The 20545-nt window shown below is 37.6% G+C and overlaps 1 protein-coding gene across 5 annotated transcripts; it reads right to left on the bottom strand.

The window, feature by feature from the left end:
• Positions 1-2146: 2146 nt before the first annotated feature.
• Positions 2147-17626, bottom strand: LOC18437469 (uncharacterized). 5 transcript variants are annotated; one of them, XR_016047858.1, is made up of 10 exons: positions 17241-17626; positions 11687-11764; positions 9520-10641; positions 8634-8719; positions 7218-8392; positions 6259-6832; positions 5532-5787; positions 5155-5279; positions 3860-4353; positions 2147-3455 (listed from the first exon to the last, which is right to left on the bottom strand). XR_016047858.1 is itself a non-coding variant. In XM_020669161.2 (10 exons), exons 3-10 carry the CDS (start codon positions 10582-10584, stop codon positions 2673-2675), a joined length of 4533 nt encoding a protein of 1510 aa, XP_020524820.1. In that variant the 5' UTR covers positions 10585-10672; positions 11687-11764; positions 17241-17626; the 3' UTR covers positions 2147-2672. The 5 variants fall into 5 exon arrangements, 3 of the variants coding, with proteins under 3 accessions (XP_020524820.1, XP_011624581.1, XP_006847740.1); XR_016047857.1 differs by having other exon boundaries at positions 2147-3446; XM_020669161.2 differs by having other exon boundaries at positions 5557-5787; positions 9520-10672.
• Between the last annotated feature and the right edge of the window lie 2919 nt (positions 17627-20545).

Raw genomic sequence — 20545 nt, 5'->3', positions numbered from 1 at the left:
AAAGTGGATAATTTCATTTCAAAGAAACCCTAACAAGTAGCTATTTTGTTTCAGGGAGTAAGTATACATCAAAGTTAACAAAAGCTTGTTGAGCACAAATCATAAAGATATCATAAGTTTGATTAATGCGTGCAATTTCATATGTCTCATTTATTCTTGCAAATATGTACTAGAATATTTTTCTTCTATTTGTTTGACATTTTTTTTTCTTCAACACCTTGTTGAATAATTTAGTCAGCCAATCAATACCAATTTCTCCCACGCACTTCCAAATCTATATTAAAATACCATCTAGTCCTAAAGCCTTTCATATCTTCATCATCTTCAAAGCTTCTTTCACTTCCGATATCCTAATCCTACGAAGGCATCGATGACCACCGCCCTCATTTATGCCAACAGTTCCTTCTACCGCTATGTTCCTATTCTATTCATCATTTTATAATTTTTGAAAATAAACTCTCAACTTTTCATTACCTCTTCATCTTTCACCAATATCATTTGATCCTCAATCTTAATATATTTAATATGGGTCTGAATCCCCACACTTATTCTCTCATTTTTTTTAATTTGAAAACATGTATTTCACTTTTTCTTGTTCCCAATTACTGTATAGATTATCATATACCTTCAATTTAACCTTTCTTGTTTTTCTTAACATTTTTATACCATTCCACGTTTTGATCAAGTATCATAACATGATCCTTTTTTGCTAATTTGCGAATAGCCTTCTGAACCTCATCTCTCTACCACCAAGTTTCTTTATCAAAAAATTTGTTCCTTCTAAATTTTTTTAAAACTTCTTTTGCCATATTCTTAATACAATCGGCCATGTCATTTCATACAATATTGACCTTATGTTAACGTTTCATTTTCCTTCTTTAATTATTTATCCCTAAATAAATTTATTTTCTCATTTTTTAAATGAGTAAGATTCTATGAGACCCTCTCACACCTATGTGTGTAAGATCCCAAAAGATCACCACTAAATTTGACATAGATCTCTAAAAAAATTATCACATGGGTGTAAAACTTGACTTTTCTTTGAGATCTATACTAAATTTAATGGTGATTCTTTAAAATCCTACACACATGGGTATAGGAGGGTCTCACAAGGTCATTTCCCTTTTTAAATCTCACCACCTAGTTCTCGAATACCTACTAATTTCACATCTTCTCTTTTATATCTTTATGCAAATGTCCTAATCACAAGTTTTTAAATAGTCAAACTTTCTCATAAGATAACCTTACAATCTTTACATAAAGGTTGATCTATCTTCTTTATTAGAAATAAATCTATCTAGTAGAAGAGGACCTTAAAATTTCCCTAAACCTCTATCAAGCATGAATAAATAGGATAAGTTGGATTAGGTAGACAGGCACGGTAAAATTAGCCAAAACATCTCAAGAATCTAGAAATAAGTTAATTTTATTTTTTGAAAACATTTCATCATTTCTCCTACGAAACCCAAGCCCTTACCCCCGCGCATCTCAATCATTTCTCTCTGTCCTCTGAATTTTCAAGGTACGCCCTTACCCCCAGGAATCTCAATCATTTTTCTGTCCTTTGAATTTTCAAGGTACGCCCCTACCCCCATGAATCTCGTTCATTTCACTCTATCCTCTGAATTTTCAAGGAATTTTTCTCTACGGAGCCGAACAGGCTCTTAGTTTTAAGATGGGTAAAAACTATTGCCTCAAGGAAGCTGTGCAGCTTGGTTTCAAACAAAAATGAAGCTTGGGTTGCAATGGGATGGGGATGACCTAAACAAGAGCATTAATGAGTGTGAAATCTTGAGCTCATCCTGCTAAAAGTATTAAAGAAATCAAATGATAAGGGCTAAGTTTCAAAGCACCTTGTCAATATAACGCCTGAAAGGAATCGTAGATTGAAGGTGAACAATTCATTTTCAATGAAAGCTCAGGTGGAAGGGTGGAGAGAGAGAGAGAGAGAGAGAGAGAGAGACCCATGGTAAACAAGTAAATCTGAGATGCCATGATACATACCAGTGATCAAGTCGTTGGAGAGAGAGAGAGAGAGAGAGAGAGAGAGAGAGATGAAATATGCCATGACACATCCCGGTGATCAAGTGGAGCGAGAGAGAGAGATGAAATACAACTAGACATGAGATGCCATGACACATACCAGTTAAACACCAGGCAAGAGTTGAGCCAAGCTCACATCCTCATTACTTAATGAAGCTCTGCATCTTGTCACATATCCCTGATAGACTCAACTATATCCTGATGGCAAACAGTACACATTCATGCTGTATTTTATACATAAAAGGGGAAAGAGAGGGAAGGAGGAGGAACAAAGAAACCGCTGAAATCGCCATGACTAAATGAGCACTTCATTCGAGAGACTGCATGGCCCAAGTCTTCGGCCTTCTTTTTTCTCTTTATATACAAAAGCCGTGGCTCCGGAGCCCTCGAAACCAAGCTTCAAGATTAAAAAAGAAAGAAAAAAGAAAGTATAAACTCAACCAACAAACCCTTGCCTGGAGATCCCTTAACCAGCCATGGAACAAAGGCACAGGGAGTCTCTTTATGAATATAGACAGATGAAATGGGCTGTAAAAAAACCCGTATTGGATCTCTCAAGATCCTTTGAATGCATTAGCCTTCCCATACACGGCGAAAATTTACAGGGCCAATATATGGTTTTCAACGGGCTACGTGTCGGAGCACCCACCAAAAAGTAAGAGGGAAGTATTGACCCGTGGCCTCTCAGGCAAGAGCTGGTGGGTCTGTGAACTGGGCTTTGTGGTTTTCTCTTCACCTGAGCAAGGGCATGAGAGAGAGAGGGAGAGAGATGCAATATCTTCCTCCCCTTCTGCCATTAAAGGACCCTTACCTGGAGCGATTTTCTTCTCTGGACTTCGAGAAATGAGAGGCCACAACCCCTCATTTGATGGTTTCTTCTCGGCCCCAAGTGCGAGTTCAAGGTCCGGGGCATCTGAATCAGGTGGTAAGCCTTCATCTTCTCTCATTGATAAAGGCCATGAATTAGAACCACTTGTGCTGCATTCCCTCACCTGCCCTGGATCCACTGGAAAGAAGAACCTCTCTGTTGTTTCACCATAATTGTAGTCGTATTCTTGTCTCGGTTCCTCAACATTCAAGAAACCAGGGTTACCAATCTTGTCTCCAGGATACAAATCACTGTAACTGGTTCTCAGTCTCTTACAATCTGAGTTCTCATTTGAAGCTTCAAAGGGAGCTTCTGGGAAGGGGCGCTTCCTGTCCGGTCTTGAGCCATGGCCACTGTCTTCATCCATTACTGGACCTTGGCATGAGCCCAAAGGAAAATTGACTGGTTTGAGTATATCACCTGACATTGGTGGCTTTGCCTGCCCTATAACTGGACCATTCTGAACAACATTTGCTTGAAAACACAGATGGGACCTGGTTTCCTTTATGCTCTCTGGATCTTTGTAGGCTTCTTTCTGCAACCACTGTGGCCATGTAAGTGTAACATAACAAGTTCTGCAAAACAAGGAAAAGAGAAAAAAGAACAGATCTATACATTTTTCCTACAGGACCCTTTAGTCCCTCTTCCCTATGGTCAGTAAATATATCATAATCCAATGGAATATGTGCATGGTTTTCAAAAAGGAAACTTGCCATCCAATCCTGATGACTTACGGTGGAGATTAACTGTATCATGGAAGGCCTCACATTTGTTAATCTCCACCATCCATCAAGAACAGGTGGGGAGCTCCCCATTTGAGCATCATACTAAACTGGATTATGGGATAGTTACCTTCCAATGATCTTCTTTATACCAAGAAGAATGCAGCTTAGCAGAAAAAAAAGTAATCTTCTTTATACAGAGAAAAGATAATGCAATGCAGCTTACCAGGGATGTGTTGATCCTTTTCCCTTCAGGACCTAACTGAGTTGGGCTCATCCCAAATGGAGTCATTGAATAATCAGCCAACTCAGACCTCAAAGGCTGAGTTTTTTGAATTGAAGTTGAAGAATGCCCATGTGATGGAAGGGTCTCATCCACAGTTGACTCGTCAGGGTTTTCAATCACTGAAGAATTTATGTCTATAGAACATGCCTGAGCAGAAGAAAATTTAGCATCTCTCTGCTGAGGTGACGATGGAATACCCATAGAAACACGTTCACTGTCCATTTGTCCACAAGAACTCGACCTTTGAGAGAGAGGAACTTCAGAATCAGATGCAAGTGTAGATGGCAAAACTTGGAATGAGGCCTTGTTGTCAGAACTAATTACTTTTGAATTATCTGTTTCTGCCAGTATCCGTTGCGAACTATCCAAGGATTCCGAGCAAGTTGCCTTCCTCTCTCTAAATACACCCCACAAGAAATATAATCTGTTCCAACCTGCAAGCAGAAAACCTCTTTCTAAGACTAAAGAAGTATAAGATGGAAATATGGCCAAAAATATGGCAATTACTCAGAAGTTATTTCTCTTTCTTATAAAGGGTTCCTTTCATAAATATCCTTTTTACTTTCAAAATATAAAACATGTCCTCAATATGTTATATTTTATGTTCATGTCACACTTTTTTAAAGTGCACTTTGCATTTTAATTTTATTGTTTTTTTTTCTATCCATTGGATTGAGTTCAAATTTTGGATGTCCACACTTCTCACCATCTTGCACATGTAAAAAAATATATAAAAATAATAATTTTGTACAATCAGAAAACCAAAATACAGTTGCAAGTTTCAGGGGCATTTTGGTTATTTTGTGTCTTTAAAAAAATTTCTTTTGTATTTCTTATAGGTGTGTGATGGTGAGAAGTATGGACACCCAAAAATTTGAGCTTAATCCGACACACACAAAAAAACAATAACTAAAACACAAGATGCGCTCTCTATAAGTGGGATATGAGCATAAAATATGAACTACTCGAGACATTTTTTAAATTTCACAAAATACAATGGATATTTAGGAAATTTCAACAAAGACTAGGACACAGCCAATATTTGAAAATATTACCTATATGCAAGACCATATTTTGAAAAAAGGTGCCAAGTTTTCAACAAATATCAATAATAGACTTCAATTTATGGCAGAGTTTCCTGGTTGTTTTAGGTGAAATTTGGGTGCCTCAAATTCTCTGTCTAAGATGTGAACTAAGTCAACCAACATATTTTTGTTCCAATAGCTAATTCTTACGCTGGGATTTCTCGATCAAGTGATTAGATGTGAATATTAAGAGCTCGACTCCTTTTATGTTTCCTCTGAGAGCAAAATCATTCTTTATCATTGTCTCCAACAACTTCAAGTAATGCTTTTCATAGCTGCAGCACGGTCCACAGAAAATAAACATGTCAAATACTATAAAGCTGCAATACTAGAAAAGCAAAGGATAAGAACTTTGGGTCAGTATACTATAGTCCAATGGTGCATATAGTACACCATACTCCAGTGTGCAAGACCATTCTCTCCAGGCAGCTGGAGATTATCCAGAGCAAGTTAATCTCTTAAGATGGACAATGGATGCCTCTTTGGAGTACTAAAGTGGATTAACGTATACTTTTTCATAAACTTACATGATGTGAACAAACACAATCAAACCTTTCAACATCTTTGGCAAAGAAGTATAATGCAATGGTATCATCCGTTGGATGGATTTCCTCAAATTGCGCCGGCCATGAGCTCATACGAGGCACTTCCTCTAACTTGAATCTTAGAGGAAGCTGGTCGACTGTTTCAAGAACTTTAGGTGATGCACATGAGGATACATGAGCTTGAATCCCATCATAGGAAGTAGAAAATCTCCCACCTCTCTCTACCTCAAAACGACCCCTGCAATTGATATTGCTCTACCTCAGCATCTATGATAAGAATGAGTTGAGCACACAACTTATTTTATTTAACAAGTAAAACATTAAAAGATGCAAAAGATAGGAAAATGTAAGGGAAAGAAGGAGCCACAAAAAAGAAGGGAAAGTAGACTAAAACACAGTAAACAAACAAAGCCCACTTAGGATGGGAGAGGTTGAGGTCTATGGATGTACACCAATGGGGTATCCACCATCTGTTGGCAATGATAAATTGGACAATAATTGTAGCCAGGTGAATGCGAGTGTGCACCCCACTATAGTTAATCTCCACTGTCCAAAATAAATGTCCAATGTCCTTTGGAGGCATATACCAAACTCCATTGGATTATGGTATACCTACCCTTCAAAGGCCAATAGCTAGAGCTAATAAAAGAAAATTTAAAAGACAACCATTTGAAACCATAAACCATAAAAGAGGGATAGGGAATCATACTGCCATATGTAATCATGCTCTGGTATTGCCAAGATCTTGCCCAAAATTGTCAGTCCAGAAAGCTGACCACCATCACTCTTTCCATGAGGAATGGCAGTTACTCTTGGAACAGTTCCTGGAATATCCATGTAGTGTGGAACATTTTGTTTTGTATGATCAGGAACAGAGGATAAAATTCCTTGGGTATCTCTTGTGCCTTCTGATGGAGAGATAAAGTTGGTCCTCCCACTTATATTTACAGGCTTGGAATTTGATCGTGCATCTTTATTGTTACCTTCATTGCTAGGGTTAGACAACTCCTGAGATCGGGAGGGCAATCGACTGTTTTCAGAAGCCTTAGGCTGCTTGGACATTGCAGTCTCCACAACATGCTTCCACTTGCTTGTCCCTTTTCCATCAATCTCTTTGGATTTTTTTTCAGCAAGGGTAGAGAGTGGGGGATTTGGGCTATGGTTAACACCATCTCTGTTATTTTCCGGGCAGAACAGCGCTCTGTGACCCATCTCTTTACATTTATAGCATCTGATATTGTTACTTGAAGGGGAAGGGGTAGGTCCATTTTCACCTTTGCCGGCTATGTTCAGATAAGAAAAATAGACATGAGTAAATGAAGATGCTCCAAGAAATACATAAAATAAAAATAGGATGCAAGTGCTTAGAAATATATAATAAAACCAAAATTAATGAAACAACTTTTGAAATGACTCCAAACCCATGCCTTAAAAATCCCTTTCCCTCTCTAACCTCATGTCAATGCATTCTATACTGAGAGAGAGAGAGAGAGAGAGAGAGAGAGAGAGAGAGAGAGAGAGAGAGAGAGATCAGTTTAGAAGCGTTCTATAAAACCAGTCACCCTGGAGGCATCATAATGTTATCCCTTGAAACAATGGTCTTTTCGTATATCCTCGAAAACAAAAACAAGAAAAGGAAGCAAAAGGATGAACCAGAATAAACTTTACCAGAACCAGTGGCAATCTCCAGTCCCTTCCCTGCTACAGGGACGGTAACATCTGTTGAAGTTGTTGATTTCTCGTCTGACTCTGCAGACCTCAAATCAGAACCGTTAAGAGAGTTGGGAGGCAACGAAATTACTGCACTGTTGCTTGTATTTTTCAAATCTACCCTTGGACGAGATAACTTGTCACCAGCACTTATTGATGCATTACTAGAACCATTCGATTTAAAGGAGTTTATCCTTTTGAATGAACCCTCTTTTCCGAGCTTTGTCCCTCTGGATTCATCAGCACGAGATGAGCTCTGAGCCTGAGCATGTATTTTTGAGGAGTTGGGGTTTGTACCAGATTTAAACGATGCTGATTTACTCAGGGTTTTATTTGCTTCCTCTTTCTTGGAATGGTTTCCTGAAACATCTCTGGTCATGACTTGTTTCCCAGGAGTTTCCACTGAGACAGGCTTGACCTTTGGTTTTGGTTTCAAGGATTGCAAAGAACTGGACTTCACATCTGGAGATTTGGAGAGGATGGGACTCTTAGAAACCAAGCTTGAATGCACACCTGGAGAAACAATTCCACCAATATTTGATCGTAGGGCATCTCTGGGCAATCTGCTAAGAGATGTAAATTTACTACGAGAAGAATGAAGCCTCGATTGCACTTTTGGTGATGACGGGTTAAGACCAGAAGGAGAATGTGACTTGCCGTTGTCTTGAGAACTTCGACCAAGTTGGCTTCCAGATGAATTTAACAAATGGGTTGGTTTCGTTTTCCCCATTTCTAAGTTCTTGGAGGAACCATCTCTAGAGAGCATAGGTTTCTTGCTAAGACCTGATACCCTCTGCCCACTTGATGGCCCCTCAAGAGCCTGCCTTTTGCTCAAAGAACTTGTATCTGAATTTTCAGAGGGTCTCTTGGAAGACAAGCTAGGAGAAGGCACAAGTTTTGAGGATTTGCTTGTGTCTTGGTCTGGCACCTTAATATTCAATTTTGATGAAGGTTTTGAGCTGGTGGGATCCCTAGAATTTTGGCTTTTTTCATTTGAGTACACTGGTTTTGGAGTTGGTAACAACGTTCCAATCTTGTTAGGTTTCTTGTTCTCCGCCTGCTCCTTAAGCTTGCATTCCTCACAAAGCCATTCACCTTCGGGCAGTTTATCCAGCATTATTTGCATGCAGTAGCTGCATGAGAGCAAAAAAAGTTGCAGGGTGTCATCCTAAAGATAATCAGATAATGAAATACCCAGATAACTTCACGAGTGCATGGGCCACAAACATGCATACATGCACATGACATGTATACATAGTGGCACAGGCGTGGCACCTGATATACCTCATATATATTGTGAATGTGTGTGTGTGGGTATAACATCTACAATGTGTTTGGACTAACAAAAATCAGAACTATAGAAATCAAACTTACGTGTGCTCTGCACCATCACTACATCTGCTACAGATAGCAAGCAAATCCTCCCGACCTGTATCGCCACAGATATCACAGACTTTTACCTATTCCCAAACAACAGTAGAAGATATTAAAATGATTAGCTTACTAAAGATATCTTCATTTTTTTTACATCAGAATTTTTTACTTTGAGACCTTTGATGAATATCACATTCTCTCTAACTCTATTCATCTCTGTATACACGTATTGGTTGCATTCATGTGCATTGGATAAGAAACTAAACACCAAATACATTTAAGCTTCCCAAGGATAACAAGTAACATGAAGATATTACTCCAACACAATGAAGATCACTGCGAAAATGAGAACCAAATAAATACAAAAAGACCTATTAAAGGAATGAACATGGATAATCAATGATAAACACTAAAACATGTACTCTAGTGTAGTCTCCCTGCCACCTATTGGTGTTTTCATACAGGAAGGAGGGCTCAGTATAGAAATAGCATAATTGAAAGACATTGAAGTTTCCAGGTTATAAATCAAGAGGTCTAACTCAATGCATGAAAGCAGTCTACTGCATATGGTATATCAGACCCACAACTGAACTAAACAAAATATTATTCCCCATAAATGAACTAAACAAAATGTTATTGGAACAAAACCACCTATTAAGGTTTTCAGAGAGGAAGGAGCGCTTAGTATAGTAATAGCATAATTGAACGACATTGAAGTTTCCAGGTTATAAATCAAGAGGTCTAACTCAATGCATGAAAGCAGTCTACTGCATCTGGTATATCAGACCCACAAATGAACTAAACAAAATGTTATTCCCCATAAATGAACTAAACAAAATGTTATTTGAATAAAAACAAAACCGAGTTCAGGTTTCATAATACTCACATCATCTTCTACGAGATCAGAGCCAGAGTGTTCACTCTCAGAGACCGGCTGAGACACTTGTGGTGCTTCCTTAGTATTGGATATCTCATAAGAGGTACTGGACTTCTCTACTTGTTCATCTTGTACCAGACAGGTCTTCTTAGTTTGTGGCTCCTTTGAGTCTGAACCAGCACAAGGACCAAGTTCAGAGCCCAAGTCATGCTCGTTGTCCAAGCATGGGTGGATTTTCATTGTGGCCACAGAAGAAGAATTACCCCTAATCCCACCATCCTTATCATTTGTCCCCCCTGCAACAACATTTGAAGTTTCAAGAAGTAGGCTTGATCTCTCTGAAGGTCCTCTCTTGTGCTGAGAGCTTGAATTCTCTCCAGAGTCCTTTGAACCCGAACTACAAATAGCCGAATCAGTACTGTGAGAGGAAGATGATGGAACCACTTTGCTTGGTGAACAACTCCCTTTAGAAGCATTAATATCACTCACTGGTAACTTTAGATCTTTGGGTTTCCTCAATAGGCATTCTGATACTTGTTCACAAGGGTCAGTTGTAAAAGACCCTATATCACATGTAACAGGGGGATGAGATGAAATGGAGGCATCTTCCAGAACAATATTGTTTGGTTTATCAACAGTTTGATCCACCTGACTATTTCCCTTTGATGGCAAAGGCCCAGCACAGTTATTAGAACCATTAGTAATGAGAGGGTTTGCATCTGAGACATCAACATTTTGGGTAAATTCTTTTAAATGATTCTCCTTTGCCTGCCGATCACAACTAGGCAGCTTAGTACCACTGTCTGCCAGATTGTAAACAGATGCATCTACTCTGTGGACAGTTGCTTTGCTTTCTCCATTTTGAGAGATAGAGTCATGACTTGAACTTGCACTAGCTAAATTGCTTGTTTCACTACCATCATTGGATGCCCTGCTTTTAGGAAGAGAAAATGTATTGTTACCAGTTACATGGTGCCTTCTAACTGCTTTTCCACTATAGAGCTCATCAGATGAGATATCTTCAGTCTTCAACTCTTTATCAGCAACAGGTGGAGTAAGGCTACTGGGATGCATCGTATCGTCAGTCAGAGAATGCTTCACCAATTTTTTTTCTTCAGCTTCAGCTCCCACCTATTAAAAAACCCGGTAGTAAAAATACAAACTACCGAACAACGAGCAAGTAATAAAATTTCAATCTTAGAGAAACATCCCTGAAGTTGGCTAGATAAGACAAATGCACCATAAAATGTGAAGGGCTACTGGCAGATAATAGACGACCAACAAAACAACTCCACAAACTACCAAATCGTTTCACCCATTGTTGGAAAAATCGCCCGTTCTAACCGGTAACCGCTCAGTTAGATCGAAACCGGCCAATGGCCGGTTCTAGTTTGGGCCGGTTTTCATGACCGGCCAGATATTTTAAAAAAAAATTAAAAAAATATATAAAATCACAAAAAATAAGGGATTTTGTTTGTAATGTATTTTTAATGTTTTCCATCATTATGGAAAAAATTGGAAATTGTTTTGGCCAGTAATATTTATTTTTACATTTTCCCATCTTTTTTTTAGAAAATTTAAAAAATACTCTTGGACACAAATCGATTCTTTAAAATTCATTTTTTCATTAATTTTCAACTTCATTTGGATGTGCTTTGTTTAATCATTCTTTAAATATACTTTTCATAGTTTAGTAGATTTTTTTGTATTTTTTTAACACTTTTTGTCCGCCCGGGACTTGCCCAGTTAAAATGGTTGAACTGGCCGGTTTACCGATTAGGCCGGTTGAACTGCTTCCAAGCCCATGTCCGGTTAACCGTTCCGGTTCGATTTTTGAAACACTGGTTTCACCTAATGATCCAGTATGAGGGTTCCACATAATCAAAACAAAACTCAACCTACAATCCTGAAAAAATATAACTAAACTGCATAGAAGGCAATGGGAGTCTGGAACTTGGAAAATCCAAGAGGAACAGAAAAAGTAAAAAATGTATTTCAAACCACCTAGTCTATAAAATCAGTAAAATTTTCATCAAAAAATTCAAGACCCCAACAAAAATGGTAAACAAATTTAGAAAATGATAATAACTATAAAATAAACATAATAGCGTTCCTACAATAACAAAGGGACATGAGATGATAATGCATATATATGGCATGAACAAGTCTGGCTCACCGTGTTTGCTTCAATTTCAGATCCTGAGTCATCCACAGGTCCTTGCATGCGATAATTCCCCTGTAAAACTGGAGTAATCTGAAAAAACAGATAATCATCACAATAGCTTGTCAATTCCAATATAGAACAATGGACAATAACTGTGCAGTTCCAATCAGTTCTAATGAAGAATTCAATCTCAATGGCTAGATTCCAGACAAAATCTGAAGATTTAAGACTAAAGATCCATGAGAGATTGACAAAGGGAACATGGATTTCATGATATTGAACAATGCAAGCAAGATCCTAAATATTAACTTTCCATATATAATCAGGAAAAGGACACTTGCTACTCTTTTCATTGCATGAAAGTGCAAAGTCTAAGCACAATTATGCAAAGATATATTTGAATTTAGAAGACTTGGGACTTCAGATTATACATTAGAAACTTATCCCAACATACACAGAATATTAGCTTTTTGTGTGTGTCGCATGTACATGCATGCCTGATTAGACATTTACACCATATTACGAAGTCATAATGTCTTTTTCATTTGAATTTTACAAAGTTCATAATATCACTAATTACATTCAAAAGATTATGGAACTCCATTGGCAGCAAGTATGCAGCCCCTCCATAAACTTTGTAATGTTGAGGTGTCATAAGTAGGATTTTGCTAAATCAATATTCAGATCATAATAAGCTTGCAAATGAAGGGTGCTAAGGATATAAGTAGCCGGATAATTGTTTGACTTATGCACAACAAATGAAACAATGGCAGTGCCTCTCTTCTGCTAAGAAGCATAATGCTGAATCCACCATCCTCCTAGACAATAAATATTTATCGCGTGTGGAGTTTAAGGGAAACTCCTGTGAAGTTTGTAACTTGATAACGAGACCATAATACCATAGTACCAAGATATCTTAAGGTACCCTTTGAAGCAATTCATAAAAATTCAACAAAATAAGTCAATATCACATTGTTATGAAGTCTGGGAAGCCAATATTTGCCACCATCAACTAGGCGGTTGAATTGCTAAAGAGACCCCCTATATGAATAACTCATCGACAATTGTCTCTCCGATAGATACCAAATAACTTCAGGCAAACTTGATCACTTTGTTATCAAACATAACAGACACAAATAGCAAGAGATAGGTCGCCTAGCCATAATTTAGTTCACAAACATTGTGAATCAACAATCATTCAAGGCTCATGCTGATACATACTTCAGACCCAGTACGGTGGATAACATTAAATGCCGCTTGAATGTGTTGGATTCAGAGGCGAGTGCTTTTGTGATATGATGCATAAATTAATAGAACCATGCCCACAAGTTAAATTCAGCAATAATTTGTTTTTTATGATAATTTCATTAAAATTTGGTTCTAAGACTTAACAACTGTACTTTGATAGATCATTGGATCTTTTGATGAAATCGACAGAGCAATGATGTACTACTGTCTAGGTTACTTCTGAGTTGTAACCATAGAATTTGAAAGGACTAACAATGCCTTTGGATATTGTGTTTTCACCTAGTGAAGGAATAGAGACTTTAATGCTTCAAATTTTCCTGAATGCTATCCATTGCTTCTCAACTACCAAAATTATTCATTAGAAAAGCAAGACACATACGATGAATATTCAGCTTGCACTTATTACAAAGCTGGTTTACCAGTCTTTAAGAGTATGGGTTCTTATATTGCTCCTCATGTGTGAATTTTTGTTTTTTGAAGGTTAAATATAAATAGCATTCACTAATTGATGCAATCTTTACAAAATTGTAATTTCTCAGATAACTGTACATTACTTCTAAAATGTGTACGCTATTTAATATTGTCGACAACCACAGCAGTGGAGTTTCTAGTCCATCCTTTCTGAGTGCAGGATTCTGCTTGCTATACACTTCGTTACTAAAATGCATACGCTATGATCTTTACAATTATGCGCACTATTTAATATTGTTGACAACCATAACAGTGGAGTGCTTGCAATCTATTCTTCCTGAGCAAGAGAGTGCTTGCTGCTACCATTCCCACCAGATATGAGAGAAGGATCAAGCACCTCCTCTCTATCAAAAATTTCGGCCAAAATGTTATTGACGTGCCAAAGGCAGCTAGCATTGAATCGTGTTCTCTGAGTCCCCTTCAATCCACAGCGGGTCTCCCCATCAGTATTGTAAAGCATACTCCCTTGAGAAGTGCAGGAGCTTCAGCTATTCTTACATCACAATTCACAGATGAAAGCATATTCTGAGTACGACACTAAAAAAAACGTCTATGGTCTCCAAATATACCTCGGCATCCATCTGGGCCAAGATTGCAGAAAGAACTTCCATTGACCTTCAATATCACAACATCTTGAGGTGAGGGTTCCAATTAAAAGAAAGAAACCTAGGAGTATGGGCTTTGTTGTGAGACTCCTTCCAATTGGTCAATAAATTGACTGCCACAACACCCAAAAATTCTTTGCCAACACCTTACCAACTAATGAGTAAACCTTGGGAGTAGTTGCAATGGGAAATTCTTTGACCGTTTCTAGAGATAGGCACACTAGAGAGCAAACATTTGGAGTAGTCATGATCAAGGTTCCTGCTAAGTGCATCTGCAATGATTGCAAATAAAAAGGGAGGCAATAGGTCTCCTTGCCTTGAGCCTCTTGTCCTAGGTAACCACGAGGAACCTCATTGATTAAAACAAAAAAAGGTGCCGAGGATATGCATTCCTTATCCATTTTCTGAATTTTGGCCCTAAGCACATCTTTGTCATTATGTCTTTGAGGAATGGCCAATCAACATGGTCATAGGCCTTCTCCAAATCAAGCTTGCATGTCATACCTTTGGATTTTGACTCATGAAGGACTACCAAAGCCCTACCGAGTGCCAGTCCCAAGCTGGTCATGCCAGTCCCAAGCCCAGAGAAAGGACGAGGGTTGGACAGGTTAGCAGAGTATAGAACTTTTGCCACATCTATTTCATGAATCCTGGTGCATGGGGGAACAAGCCCACCCCAAATAGTTGGCATAAGGCTCGGATGATGATGATGACGACAATGAAACAACATAGATTAGAAGTTGTCTTTAGGGAAAAACTCTATTAGGTTGAACTCAAGGATTGAAGAGTAGAGCTGGGGTTAGATAAGAATAAAACATATGCAAGTAACTCAATCAATGATTGAATTTACTTACTCATGGCACAAAATTGCCCGGAGTCCCATAATTAGCCCTTGAGGGCATACAATCCACTTTGAACCAAAGGAAGGGTGATATGAATGGCATTTACTTTTTCTAAAATTAAATTAAAACAGAAAACATAGGTAAAAACTATATAATACAAATTCATAAGCAAAAGGAGAAAAAAAAAAACAGCAAGCATACCACAGACAAGTACACCAATATATCAATTATATATTCCATAGTTATCCCAATGAAAAGTTTTCCGAAACTTAGATCAATTAAAAAACAAAAAAGTAGAGTTGCTTAAGCATATAAACAAAATATGATTGCTTATATCAAAATCAAACTACTAGAATGAGTTTCCAAAAATATCTCTACCATGTATTGTTATAGGATAGAAGAAAAAATAAATTATGAACACATACTGTAGAATGAAATTCGTCTACATAGACTCCATAGAAGCCAAAAAAGAGAGAAGGGCTGGTCATGCTTCAAAAAGAATGGCTCGGGTGCTCTAAAAAATCATATATTACAGTCGTTCAACCAGCTATTAGCATATTTGGTAAGTCCCACTGACCTTTATTATTTTGATCAATAACTACTTGTCTGAAAGATGCACTATTTAAAAACCATGGAAGTGCATTAAAAGTCACAAAGCTGTGTGAATAAAATCACGTACTTTGCAGATAGCAAATGTCTAAACGAGGGCTACATCTGAAAATTTTCATGCAAATTTCTGCTTCAATAAATTTCAGGATATTCATGTACAAGTCTCCTTAAAGTGCGCAGCAACATCTAACCTTTCTTTTTAAAGTACAACTTTAAATATAAATGGTTGAATGCCATCATTTTTATATGTTTTTGGTAAGAAGTAACTAGTAAGGGATGAAATTGGGAAATGTAAATCATAGCCCAGTTTCCAAGGATATGCTCCATATATTCTCACTGCCTGTGGGAGATAAGTTTCTAAAGGATCTTTAATCTTAATTTTGACGATCACGAATGCATACTTCATGGCTATTCAATCAGACCTAGGCACTATTACCCCGTTTCCCTCCATCAGCAGTGAGGAAAAATAGAGAGAAAGAAAATAAAATAAGATACACATTTGCCTATAAAAGATTACCAAATTGGATATATTATAACAGAGTGAACATAATCTTCAAACCATCCAAACTTAAAGCCTATGGTAAAATTTACTCAAGAGTCCTACTCGTAAATAAAGATGCCATAGCCTTGAGCTTAAACTTACATTGATTATACTGCTAACCATCTCAGTGGCTACAAATTCATAATAAAATACCATATTTAGAACATTTTCAGCAATTTTAAAAAATGGTGTCCCCAGTTGATAGAAATGGATAATCATTTACAATAGAAGCACTTTGGACACTTTAGGAGAACTAGGGGCTCTACATCCATACCAAATGTGACGGGTATTTCGGTTGGCATTATACATATCAAAATTCAAAAGTTACTTGTTCATGCAAGAGCTAAGAAGCATATACTTGGGAGTCTATCTCGATCTACCAGCCTGAATAATGAATAATGATAAATTTCCCATCCCAACTCCAATAGGTCCATTCAAAGTCAAGACTAAAAATAATTTAAAACCCAATATTGCGAGAATCAGGATTAAAGGTAGCAAAGCAATATCTTCTCAACAAGCGTGAGATGACAATGGATTTGCTTCTCCAAAAGTAGGTGTAAATGTAAAGGGTAGTGAATCAGTCCCCAGGGCCAAACGCCATCGAATTTCCATAACCAACGGAGCCTCCTCCATTAGATTATAATAAAATGGCATTAGAAGTAGCTAAAATGCCTTTCGCATGCCACCAGAAGTGGCCAATGAACCAATTGTAGAGGTCTCTCAATTGGTATATATTTTGATCAATAAAACCTAAAGGCATTCAGTCCTTTCGAATAAGAACAACAACAATAATCAGAATGAACAAAAAATAGAAAACTGTTTGATTATTCATGTACGTTCCTCTGAGGAAGGAATTACGCAGTGATATATTATTGGAGAAAAAGAGATCAAGATAACAAAAAAGCAATGAGATGAAGGTGAAAACAATAGGAATTGAAATCAGTACAAGCAACCCAAGTTGATCAAAATGATGGCTTTCAAATTGAAACAAATAGAAAAACGAAAACCATTGATTCAATCAAACTGAAAACAGTCATTCAAAGAAAGACAATGAGTTTTTGTTTCAAATCCAGCATTTCACCCATGTTGGCAACAATATAAAAGCCCTAATTGCGGCAACATGAACACATTCATAAACTTCAAATATAAGTATCGATCCCAAATGAATTAGAAGGATACCCAATATCAAAACCCAACTAAGAACAATGAAAAGCCCCAAAAATCTCTAAAAATTCGATCTTGTAGCATACCTTAGGCTTCGATATCACTGGTAAGAGCCCATACAGCTCCTTGATGCTCCTCTCGTTTCTTCTCACCATCACGAAACAGACCAGACCAAAAGAAGGGATTATACGTTTTCAATTATCGATAACCAGTGGCTAAAACCCTTTCCATGTCCAAATAACCAGTACCTGTATCCATACGCCTCAAATTCTTGCACCATGTGAGGGAGGCGATCAAATGAAGGGGCCTAGAGAGAGAAAGCCACTAGTGGATTGGGGAAATTGGTGCTTTGGGGTGTGGAAATTTGTGGATCTGATGCAATGGTCCCTCTAAAAATCAAAACCTATCTCACGAAAACTGCTGCTCTCTCTCTAGAAAAACTCCTCTCCCTCTCACTCGAAATGGTTTCTGCAAAAAGAGGGGAATTGTGGGTGGTTTATATACGCAGGGTGGGATGGCTTGGCAGAGGTTAATTGAGGGTTGCAGAAGGAATCAGAGACCGCGCGTGCGGATCCTTAGCACGCGTGTGACATTTGCACACGCGTGATTTGCTCCCTCTATAGTGCATTGTTCGACATCTCTCTCCCATTGGGCCTGACAATGGACTCGGGCTAGGCCTGCAACTTTTTGGTCTGGCTTATAATGTTTTCATGTCGGGTCTGAAACAGACCTACGTGTTAGGGCCACCCCAACCCTTGTCTCCATAGGGTTGACTTAGCCTGGACTGGATGGGTTGGCCCAAAGAAGCCTTGGGGCCCAGGCCGGCCATGGCCCTAGCAGCCCGAGGCATAGTCAAAACTAATGAAGAAACAAACAAAATAAAAAAAGAAGAGAAAATAGGGCATGGGCTGCTCGAATCGGGCCAACCTTATAGTGCCTCCACCCTGCCCTCAGGCCACAATTTTTGGCTGAGGTCCTAATTTTATAGGGCTAGAATGGGTACGGCGCCCAGCAAATTGCTCACCTGCCTATAACTAGCCCGTATATGTCATAAATATATATTACTTATACATTGTATTTATTTTTTTTGCCTATAAAATGAGTGTAGCTAAAATGAGGATGTTGAGATGGATGAGTGGCAAAATAAGAAAGAATAGGATTCAGAATAAATACATAACAGAGAATTTAGGTGTGGCACCGATAGACAATAAGATGAGGGAAAGTAGACTTAAGTGAGTTGATCATGTGCTGCACATACCAAGTACAACACCTCTTAGGAGGTGCGGGTTAGTTCAAGTGAATGGCTAAAAAAAGACAAGGCCTAATGCCAAAAGAACATATAGTAAAAATATATATGAGGACTTATGACCACATTGAGAACCTTAGTATAGCAAAAGACATACTATAATTCATGTAGTCGACCTCAATTAGTTAGAAAAAAGTTCAGGCGACGACGATGATATTTATTTCCCATGTTTATTTAAGACAAGTTGGCCCAACCTAATTTGTTTTAGTTCGGGCGCAGCTCGTGCCTCATTATCATGGATCCAGGCCAGGTTATTAAAACATTGGATCCCAGGCCTATGCCTACTCTGCATTGTTTGGGCCCGAACGCAAGTCAAATTTGGCCCGCTGTGAACCGGTCCATTCACAACCATACTCGTTGGTGCTCAATATTTCTCTCTCCCTATGTATAATTTCAGAATTAGTTATTCTCTCCCTAAAATATCTCCACTCTTGAGATTATGCATGTGTTAAACATCTCTCTCCATCCATGTGAGATTTCACATGTGTGAGATTAATTTTATTTTTTATCAATATTTAAAACTTTATTGAAAGGTTAAAAAAATATTACATCAAGAATAAACAAGAGAATGAAGCCCAACACTCCCTTTAACCAAAGCATCAGGAACCCCATTAATTTTTCGAAAAACATGGGAGAAGGGAATAATTAAAGAAGCTCACACGTTTAAAATCTATAGCCACAGAGATCGAAGCGCCACTGTATGAGATTAATTCTCTCTCTTCTCTCTATCCAACATCTCTCTCTACCTATGAGGCTACTACATAGGTGTGTCCATTTCTCCCTTGTGGGATTCCAATATTTCTCTCCTCTCTCTCTCTAACACTTGTGAGACTTCACACGTGTGAATAGTTTTCTCTCCTCTCTCTAATAAAAGACTCAAAATCTCTCTCCTCCCCTCCCTTTCTCTCTCATTATGCGAGATTTTGCACGTGTTAAAGGCTCTCTCTTCACCCTCCAACGTCTAAAATCCTCACCTAACTATTTGGTACGTGTATTGCACAATGGAGAATGTTAGGAATTAAAAATTCTCAATAATAGAGAAAATAAACGGATGGTAGAGAGAGCAGTGGATTTAAATTGTGTGTAGAGGTAACATGAATGGCCAGGATGATTGAAATGGAAAATAGTGAGAAGAAGTTTGGAAAGTAAAGTATTTTTGTGTGTGGATATTTAAATCTAGAGAAATAAGATATATTTTTTAGATTAGTTAACATAAAAGATTCGGGATTGTATACTATGAGACCATTTATCTCTTTTGCAAAGCGGTCACGATTACTCTAAGCTATTAGACTAAAATTGGATGGCTTCGGTATTTCAAGAAGTTCAAAATTTTATTTTTTGAATTCTGAGTTAGTCAATGACACTCTTATAACTCTTAGACTTGAAATTTGACTGACAAAAATGATTGTCAGCTTCTTATATAAAAAATAAATGGTCTCTGTATACTTTTCCAAAAGATTATTGTAGGGCCCAGCTTTTTGAAGTCACAACGCAAATCTCATGCTAAAAAGTCGTTTCTCCATCAAAAAGTCTTGAAATAGATGCTATCAACCTCAATAATCATAGATCTTATGAAAAGGGATTTCAACATTCTAGAAATATTAAATGCTGCAATGCATTATTTAGATCGTTCATTTTTAAGCGTTCACATATTTTGCCAAATCTATATTGTTTTTAGAGCTTCAAATTTCATAGGTAAAAATAGATTTTCTGACGATTGTCAGGGTCTTTGAATCTATAACTAAAGTTTACGAAATTATATCATAGTTTTGAAGTGTTAATTTACTTGTTTTCTTCTTTTTCATCGTAAAGTTTCATCCTTATGCAAATCACACATAAAAATATCAATTAAATAGTTGAAACCTTTTACAAAATATTAAAGGGTCAAAAGATCATAAATTATATTTGAGGGCTTATTTTTATTTTTACTTTTTTTAATCAGATCGGTCCTCAAAACAAGTTCAAAATTTCCCATATAAAGCTCCCCTTGTTGTTCATTATTTCAAGTATTGAATATGTCTAATAAAGTAAATACTAACAAGCAGGTTGTTCTTTATTTCTAATAGGTATTTTCCATAATTCTGT

This window comes from Amborella trichopoda, chromosome 13, assembly GCF_054954075.1.
Source record: "Amborella trichopoda isolate Santa Cruz 75 chromosome 13, AtrichopodaSantaCruz75HAP2 v2.0, whole genome shotgun sequence".
Classification (NCBI taxonomy): Eukaryota; Viridiplantae; Streptophyta; class Magnoliopsida; order Amborellales; family Amborellaceae; genus Amborella; species Amborella trichopoda.
Note: the sequence above shows the minus strand (reverse complement) of the source record. Positions and strands in the feature narration are given on the sequence as shown.

What these genes read in the sequence shown, in the direction of transcription:
- LOC18437469 (XM_011626279.3), bottom strand. Translation starts at nt 17,309, where the DNA reads ATGGTGAGAAGAAACGAGAGGAGCATCAAGGAGCTGTATGGGCTCTTA. An exon ending in CTGAAATTGAAGCAAACACG is followed by an intron (nt 10,642 to 11,686) that starts GTGAGCCAGACT and finishes GTTTTTTAATAG; the next exon opens with GTGGGAGCTGAAGCTGAAGA. An exon ending in CTGATCTCGTAGAAGATGAT is followed by an intron (nt 8,720 to 9,519) that starts GTGAGTATTATG and finishes GTTTGGGAATAG; the next exon opens with GTAAAAGTCTGTGATATCTG.